This window comes from Sorex fumeus, unplaced genomic scaffold (genome assembly GCF_029834395.1).
Source record: "Sorex fumeus unplaced genomic scaffold, SorFum_2.1 ptg000054l, whole genome shotgun sequence".
NCBI classification, from domain to species: Eukaryota; Metazoa; Chordata; class Mammalia; order Eulipotyphla; family Soricidae; genus Sorex; species Sorex fumeus.
In genome coordinates this window covers 35930351-35939955 of record NW_026606111.1, presented here as the reverse complement: position 1 = coordinate 35939955, position 9605 = coordinate 35930351, and the positions used below count along the sequence as shown (strand labels likewise).

The following is a 9605-nucleotide window of genomic DNA, read 5'->3' as shown; positions in this document are numbered from 1 at the left end:
TGGGTGACTTTCTTTGTGGGAGGATAAGGAAGTTAAGTTATGAACTAGCTATGATGTGAGGGTTACAAGCTATTTAGGATTCAAAAGTCTAAACTAAATGGTCTATTATTTTTAAAGGCATAACCTAACATGTCAAAACAAAAGCAAAAATGCAACGGCCATTCTTTCAACAGCAGTGAGGAAGCCCAATGAATCCTTATAATGAAATGAAGAAAATGAGAAGAATGGTTATCTAGAAATCGTCATTGGTGAAGTGATGAAGAACATTTACTGGCTTATTCTGAATCCTTTTAATTTTGCAATTCTTGGCTACCTCTGGATTTCTGTGGTACAGAGTACAGTTTTAAACAACTGCCTAAAGTCATGTGTAACTAGTCTGGTAAGTTTAATTAGCCTAATACTTACCTTTGCAGGTATGAAAACATTAGAACTGAACTTGCAAGAACTGAATTAGTTTCGTTTTATAGATCTTTCTCATGAAAGATGATGGCAAATAAGAAATATTATTTTTTTTCCAGACAACATTACAAAACATAATTATAGACACAAGGTGGTACTTTTTTTAAAATCTATTTGTAGATTTGGGGGAACACAGGATTTGTGTAAAGGAGGCTTAAATGAAATCAATTTAGCATACTTTAACTATATCAGTTTGGCTCATTTATCACAAAATTGTTTACATTTATTTTTATTAAATCATGAAATAGGTTTGGTCACAAAATAGTTACTTCTAGTTTCAGAGAGCAGTAGCATTTATATTTGCATATTTATTGTGAATGTCTGATTTTACAAACCTAAAGAAAAGATGTAGGTGCCTTATAGAATGATATTTAGCTTTAAAGACAGAAATTATATGTAAATTTCTTTATTTCTATCTATGCATTTATAATTTTTCAATAATGAGCTTTTATTTAATATGTAAATATGTGGTTTCTTAGTCATTTTTAGTGTCATTCTTTGTATATAAATTATATCATACCTTTTCAGTCATTATAATTTATTAAACTTAAGGCAGTCACAGGATACTCAAAAAACCAAGTATATTATAGCCAGAATGCACTCTTCTTATCCAAAGACAAAAGAAATACCTTTATAGCATTGTGTGCACTTTTAAAAATAATGAAAGTACAAAATATAGTATTCACTGTACTAAAGTAGTAGAGAAGGAAGACTATGTAAAGTCTAAATAAAATTTTTCTTGCATTACACTCCTTTAATTTAATTTAAGCTATAGCCCCAAACACTTAGACTTACTATGGATAATGGCACTTTAAAAATATTTTGTATTTTATATAAATCACTGCTGAAGATTTTACTGCCACTTAAGGTATAATTGTATACTTTTAAGTTTAAATGTCAAGTGAATCAAGTGAAGTTTAAATACTTATACTTTCAAATAAGAAAATATTTGACTGCTGTTAAGTGCTGCTATTAATGCTGTCTTTGTTAAAAATTAAAAAAAATTTGATTATAATGAGAATTATTATAAAATATAAGATAGAAAATATTGACAAAGGGGGAAAAACTATGCTATTACCACTATTACCTCTGATTACATTTTCTCCCAATATATTCCTCTCAATTTTATATGGAGTTGTACATAATTTTTTCTATCTAACATTTTATTGTGATTTTTTTCATATAACATTATGTTGTAAGTTTTCCCCTATAATTTGAAAATTTCAGGGAAATATGTTCTTTGATAAATTCAAGTATTCCAGAATATTGTTTGTTAATTTTCATATTATCAAAACTGATGTTTGCTTCCATGATTGCAATTTTCATTTTATTTTAGCTTATTTTGATGAAGTTGTTTGTCTTATCTTTTTGTGTGGGCTCCTTAATTTCAGGGTTTGGCAGGAGGAGCAGAAATTTCTTCCTTTGTTGTTCACCACCTACAGAGAAAGGCCCAGCTGATGTGGTAGCAAGAGACATGGTCTGCTAGTTTGACTAGTGGTTGTAGTAAATGTTCTCCATCTGGTCCTCCCACATAAGGACTGGAGGGGCAATAACTAGGAGACTGAATAGGGTCAGGGAAATCTTGTTAGGTGGACAAGTATTTTCTACGTTCTGGGGTTTTATTTTTTTGATGTTGTTGTTCCATTTTTTGGTAGTCGTTAAAGGTCAGCTTTGATGTGTGTGGGTCTTCATTTTGAGGCATCTTTTCTTTCAAAATAGATTTATAGGGGCCAGAGAGGCAGTACATAGATGGGTTCAGGTACTTGCCTTGCCTGTGGCTAACTCCAGGAAGATCCCAAGTTTCACCTTAGCACTGCTAGGAGTGAGCCCAAGACAGAGCCAGAAATGAATCTTGAGCATCACTGGATGCAGTCCAAAAACAAAAACAAAAATCTAGTTACCAAAAACTTATACAAAGGAGTACTTAGAATTGGCCTCCAAAATCGTATGAGTCCAAGTTGTATGCTTGAGCATGGGTATTTCATATCTATCTATTTATCTATCTACAGATGTGTGTTTATATATATTTTATATATGGGTGCATACACACATAATATATATTGTATATATATAAACTGGAGGTATTCACTGATTTGACATTCTGAAGAGTATGATATTCCATTATCTGAAAATATTTATCTATTCATCTATTGAAAAAGAGTTATTTTATGAAATTATTTTTTTTTGGCTTTTTGCTTCACACCAGGCATTGCTAAGGGGTTACTCCTGGCTCTGCATTCAGGAATTACTCCTGAAGGTGCTCAGGGAACCATATGGAACATTGGAGATGAGCCCAGGTCAGCTGCATGCAAGATAAACTCCCAAACTGCTGGTACTTAGGGGCTACTCTTGACTGCTCTGGTGTCACTCTTGTTGATTATTGGGACCCATATGTGGTGCTAAGGATCAAACTCAGTCAGCCACATGTTTTTTTGGAGGAGTACACCTTGCAATGCTCAAGGGTTACTCCTGGATCTGCACTCAGGAATTACTCCTGACAGGCTCTGGGAACCATATGGAATACCGGGGATTGAACCCAGGTCAGTCTTGTGCAAGCAATCTGGTGCTAGCACTCTGGTCCCTATGTCAGCCACAAGTAAGGCAAGTGCCTTACCTATTGATTATCTCCCCAGCTCAACACTAGATGATTCCACAAGATACATGACTAATGGAATATTTCTAAATAATAGATCATCTTGAGTACATGATTTATTCCCCACCATGTTTGCTGAGTACCTAGTATCCCTTAAGCACTGTTATAGGTGCTGGGGATAAAGTGAAGAACAAAACTGATGATGCTTGCTAGGAAGGACAAGGAGTCTTCAGTGTGTTCAATAAGATTGGTGAAGAATGTCTTTCCTCTGAAAAGCAGAGTCTGTTAAGCTGCCCCCTCTAAGCTCCTTTTGGATCCTCCGTTTTTCTCCTGGGACATGTTTTGCTTGAATTGCTGGGTCAGCTGGGAACAGATGCCTGTCCCTTGCTGGATAAATCACCTATCCAATTCAATGCTTTGAATCCTGCAACTTATAGGTGGACAACACCATTCAAAGTAATTAGAAATATTCAGGTTGTCCTCCTCTGCCTAAACTTCGAAGCCAATCCAGACAACAGGTTGATAATTACATCAGACCCATGTCATGCTATTCTGGCACATGTTTTATTATCATAGTGCTACTAATGCCATACTTTCTATTGGTGAAAAATTCTGCTCAAATAATGATCAGTGAGAGGATGAACAATTTGTAGGCTTTCCACAACAGCAATCATTTCTTTTATTTTCTCTTAGCGCAAAAAAAGTCTTAAGTTTTGTGAAAATGTTAGATATACACAGAATAATCTGGTATCGGCCTATATATAGTTTTGAGTTAGTGTTATTTTCAATTTTCATAGAAAGAGCTGAAGTGACTATGGTGCAGAAATTCTCACCAAAGCCAGCAAAAAACAAACAGAAAATGAACAATTCAGTTTATTATGCTAGCAGACCCCGTTGGGCTTGTGCTCCAGAACTGGGTTCTGAAAAAAATGCCTCAGCTACAAATTGGGAGGCAGGGCTTGGGGGTGGGGCATCTGGGCAGCTGGTAGGAAAATAAAGAAGCAAAAATTCCCAAATTTGCAAAGCAGAGTCATGACCACCTCAAGGACACTTCCATACTTCAACTACATTTTTCGGTCAGAAGGCAAGGGGATTATTTCAATATTGAGTCACAGAAGACTCAGTCCAGGCATAGCAGTTTGTTTTGGGCAACTTTTATTTTTCTCTGACTGCTTGGCTGCAAATGTTGGGGACAGGGTAAAAGGATCCTGTTCTTCCTTCTTAGAAGGGGAAACAGGGATCATTTCCTTGTCTGCTGGAGAGATTTTACAGTGAGAAAGGGCAACCCAGGTTCAATCCCTATCATAGCATATGGTCCCCCAAGACCCAAAAGGAGTGATTCCTGAGCACAGAGACAGGAATAGACTCTGAGCACAGCTAGACGTGCACCCCTCCCCCACTGAAACTAACAAACAAAAAAAGTAAAAGCTGAAAATAATTGATCTTGAATCCAGAATATTTAAAACTCGACTGACTAATGCCAAAATCTTTTCTAATATATGTGAGACTCTGTTGTTCTTAAATATTTCTTTGAAAGAGTCCTCTCTCCTGCCCCCACCCCGCCCCCCATGCCTCTCACCACTATCAATCCTGCAGAAATCATAGGTATTACACCTTATATGCTGCAGTGGGATTTTGTCTACTTTCCCGACTGATATATGACTTTAAAATGTTTTGCTCCTTACTGTATCATTAGAAAATGTCGTGGAGGCAACACTGTTTCAGGAAGTTCCTTTTAAGAAGGTGTGGTAGTCACACAGAACACAGTATTGACAACTAATGTTTATTACCTCCTTCCTTTTCAGAGCCGGCAACTTGATGTTGGCGCACCATATAATCTTAGTGAAGTGGTGAGTAATGCTTGTATTGCCAGGAATTTAACAGTGTTTGCACTAATAAAAGAAAGGACAATGGTTTTATTATAATAAGGATAATTCCTGGGGCTGGGTGATAGCTAAGTGGCAGAACACATGCAGAGCTCTTTCCTACCATCTGCAAGTGCAAAGCTCCAAATTTAATTCTCTGCATGCCCCACAGAAGGCCCACTGGGTGTGGTCCTGGTGGCTCCCTGTGGTGCGGACCTGAGCAGCATGACTGAGCACTGGAATGTAGGCAGCCTGCTCCAAGGTCTGAGTTACCACTGCAAGTGGCCTCAGGTCCTTCAACCCCGTTATTGACAAGAGGCCTTGGCAAAGAAAAGGAAAGGGAAGGGAAAGAAAAAAGAGAATAATTCCAAAGTTAATTGCATTTAAGGCTGGAGAGATAATATATAGGTTCAGACACTTTCCTTGCATGTGTCTGACAATAGTTCAAATCCTGGCACTGTCAGATATGGTCCCTGAGCACAGAGACAGGTGTGGCCCTGAAACACTGCTAGGTGTGACTCAAATGACAAACAAACACACATCTCATTTATTTATCTCTGACAGAGAAAGGTGAACAAAAAGAGCTTGCAATCTGAATAAAAGAATTTTGATTTCTGGGCTACTTAGTGTGCTTAAGGACTATTCCTGGCTCTGTGCTCAGAGGTCATTCCTAGTGATGCTCAGGGAATTACATTCAGTGACTAGCATTGAACCTGGGCCTTCTCTATGTGAGGCATGCACTCCAGCTCTTTGAGTATCTCTGTCCCCATTAAAGAATATTTAAAAGTCAAGTCAAGAACAGGTGTGTTTGTAAAGAGGAGAGTGTAGAACTAATCTAAGCCCATGATTTCGGTTCTGTGTGGCAATGTGAATTTGGGCAAATTACGCAAAATTAATGGGACTTAGTTCACTTTGTTTCTTCTAAGAGGGCTGGATTAGTGTTCAGTATTCCTTCTAGCCATTTTATTTATGACTTTGTCATTTTTCTACAAGATATTCATTTATTCAGTATTTTAGTGACTCCAAGTGTCAGTGTGAATTGTGCTAGGCACCAGAGATTTAAGAATCAGTGAAATGGGGGGTGGGGTGGGGGGGTTGGGGGCATACTGGGATCAGTGGTGGTGGATAATGGGCACTGGTGGAGGGATGGATACTTGATCATTGTATAACTGAAACCCAAGCACAAAAATTTGTAAGTCTACAACTGTACCTCATGGTGTTTCACTAATAAAAATTAATAAAAAAAGAATCAGTTAAATAGAGTTGTCCTGTTTTAAAGGGCTCTCAACCTAGTAGGAGAAACAGAAGCATTTATAAAATCATTCCCAGGCAGCCACAACAGAGTCAGAATAGCTGTGAGTCTGAGAGACAATGAGAATTTAAAGAAGCTCCATTAGCCTGAATGGCTTTCAATTGAAAACCAAAAAAGATGAAGAGTTTTTTTAGAAAGGCTAGAAGGGAAAGATATGATTCAGAGGAAGACCTTTGTAACAAAGTGCACAACTTGGAAGTTACTAAATAACAGAAGATGAGGCCGTGGATGAACTCATGTCTGGAGAACTTGAAGAGTGAGAATTGATCAAGCTGAGGCTAGAAACAAAACTAAAGACTCAGGAGAAGGAAAAAGAGGGCAAAAAGAGAAACAACTGAGGGAAAGAAGAAGGGGAGGTAGGTGTTATTGTGGCTTGTGGAAGGAATGGCCAGCACAATTACTATCACTATCACTATCACCTGGCCGTGTTGGCTGAATGATTGGTTGAATTTCCACTGGGCTAGAGCGATAGCACAGCGGTAGGGCATTTGCCTTGCACGCAGCCAACATGGCCGACCCGAGTTCGATTCCTTCGCCCCTCTCGGAGAGTCCGGCAAGCTACAGAGAGTATCTCGCCCGCACGGCAAAGCCTGGCAAGATCCCCGTGACGTATTCGATATGCCAGACACAGTAACAACAAAGTCTCCAATGGAGACGTTACTGGGCCCGCTCGAGCAAATCGACGAACAACAGGAGGGCCTTACTTTACTTAATTACTTATCACTATCACCCAGTTGTTCATCAATTTGCTCAAGCGGCACCAGTAACATCTCCATTTGTCCTTGTCATATGCTAGTGTAGTCCGATGGCATATTGGCGGCTCTTTCAGGGTCAGGGAAATGAGGACCATCATAGTTACTGTTTTTGGCATATCGAGTATGCGACGGGTAGCTTGCCAGGCTCTGCCGTGTGGGTGGGATACTCTCTGTAGTTTGTCAGGCTCTCCGAGAGGGATGGAAGCTTTTCGGGCAGCCTCTAATCACCTTTTTAGGTGTTCCCAGTCAGGCATATATGTGGACAAGATACTCTCAGTAGCCAGCGGGTTCTCTGAGAGTGAGAACTAGACAATAAGAGGTCTTCCGGGAGCTTGGTTTTATAGTCTCTGGATCTTGGCCGTTGATGGGGTTACATGGTAGTTGGTGGGTGTAACTGTCTAGCTACTGCAAGATGGGGGATCTGGGTGGAGGAGACCCAGTCCTGAACCGAGCAGGCTTTGAGATCTCAGCCCTGGGTCCCTCACACCTGGGTTCCTCTGCTGGTTCCTTCATGCGTGAGGCTCATCTGATGGTGTGGAGAGTGTTCTCAGCGTGGCTGTGGCTGGGTACTGGAGGTCTTCAGCTGCTGGGCCTCTGCTCGGGACAAAGAGGGAAACTCAACCGGCCCTCCTCCAAGGGCCCCAGTGAGGACAGCCAGGCATGGGGGCAGGAGACTCTTTTTTACACAATTACAGTCACAGAAACGTCAAGTAAGTTCAGGAGAAATGGATGGGAGGTGGTGAATTGGAAACCACCACAATGTTGGGGGAAGGTTTTAAGAGTGGCTTTGGGTTAAATCTTTTAAAATTAATTTCATTAAAATGAAAAATTTATTTCATTTTAGGCACCATAGTTTACAATACTGTTAATGATAGGGTTTCATGCAGAACAGAGTCCAGCACCATACCCTCCTCTAGAGTGTCCAGACTGAATGTCTGGAAGGAATCCAGCTAAACGCCATTCTGTCTATAGATATGACAGTTTTGCTTAGAATCCTTAAGATTCATATCCCTGCAAGCTGCAGATTCCTTGGTAGAGTCCTATTTCTAAAATAAAAGTTATACTTCTGCCTCCACAATTTCTCTTATTGTCTCTTGTAGTGCATGCAAGGATGCCACTTTTGGAAGCCTATAGGTCGAGAAAACTGTGCTCTGAAGTGTGTAAGTATTTTTTTGTTTTGTTTTGTTTTGGGGCCATACTCAGCAATGCTCAGTGCTTACTCCTGGCTCTTTGCTCAAGGTCATTCCTGGTGGTGCTTGGGGGACCATAAGGGGTGTCAGGATTGAACAAAGATTGGTTGCATGCAAAGCAAATGCACTACCTGCTATACTATCACTCTAGCCCCTTGTGTTTCTGTCTTAATGTTTCTTCGAGAGAAAAATGGTGAAAGAGGATTCTACTTGAATTTCCACTGGTTTTCAGTTAGTTTACTTTGATTCTTAAGGGTGGTAGACTGCATCATATGTAGAAGTGGGAAAAAAATTGAGATTACATTAGTGCAGTTGGAGACCAAGAGGGCTTAATGCAAACTAAGCAAACTAAGGGAGTTCTAATTGCTTTAAACTCTTGAGACCTTTTAGTAGGGTATTAAGTATTTGTTAAATCTCCTACTTCTGCACTTCTTAAATTCTAATGTGTTTATCTGGAAATCTTACAGAACACATATTTACTAGATCGGGGTGGGACCTGAGTTTCCATACTTGCAACAAGTGCTCAGGCGTTGCAGTGCTGTTAACTCTGGATTACACGCTGGTTAATAGGATCCCTGGTTGATGTTTTGAGTTTCTCTACAGGAAACATGGTAGTGATTAAATTCACACAAACACCTTAGTTTACTGCACCTTATATATGAATATGTTTTTCACTTATAATTTAATTTGACTTCACTGCTTAGTATGTGGCATTGTTAAGGAACTTTCCCTATTCAGTAAATTTGAATCTTCTATGTACAATGTACATTGTAAATACTCTGACCTTATGGATAAGAATTTTGTCACTTAAAACTGGGATGTTTTGTTCAGGTTATTCAAGTAAGAGTTGAAATCAGTAAAGAATATGGTAACTTTGAGTCACATATTTTCTATAAATAATTTTGATTACTGCATAGAGACTGAAATAAGGACATTTGCTTCTCCTTGCAGCTTCTCTTGAATAGTATAACCTCAGAGATCTTCACCATAGGAGTGGCTGACATCTAAGCTGTGTTTGTGACTCTAAGAACCTCAAAGATGGCATATGCACAGAGTTACAGCAGGTGTTGCCTGGACTTTAGAATCATTCTGCCCTCTATAAATACTTTAATCTTTCTGTAGTAGCACTTTTAATACATTGCAATTTAAATTATTATTTATCTAATTTTATATTTAATATATTTTGCTCCCACATGTAAGCATAATAGGGGAAGAATGCTACCCACCTTCTTCATATGGTATTCCCTGCACTGAGCACAGTGAGGGGTATACAGAAATGCTCAGACAGCTCTGCCAAGTGAGTGAATGGAACACACAGTTAGTAGACAACAACAGTCCAGGAAGAAGAGTGGATGCTGTAGCAGCCAGCCTGGGTAGAGGAGCATGCTGGTTTTGGCTCTCCAGAGCCACTGTTGGTTCCTATTTCAGATT

At 39.3% G+C, this 9605-nt stretch overlaps 1 protein-coding gene across 1 annotated transcript in view; it reads left to right on the top strand.

Moving 5' to 3' along the window:
- Positions 1-256: 256 nt before the first annotated feature.
- ROS1 (ROS proto-oncogene 1, receptor tyrosine kinase) overlaps positions 257-9605 on the top strand; it is a 126421-nt gene continuing 117072 nt past the window's right edge. The window contains exons 1-3 of the mRNA XM_056125316.1: positions 257-379; positions 4858-4902; positions 8085-8144. Of these exons, the coding sequence (XP_055981291.1) occupies positions 257-379; positions 4858-4902; positions 8085-8144 (228 nt within the window). The remainder of the gene's footprint in view (positions 380-4857; positions 4903-8084; positions 8145-9605) is intronic.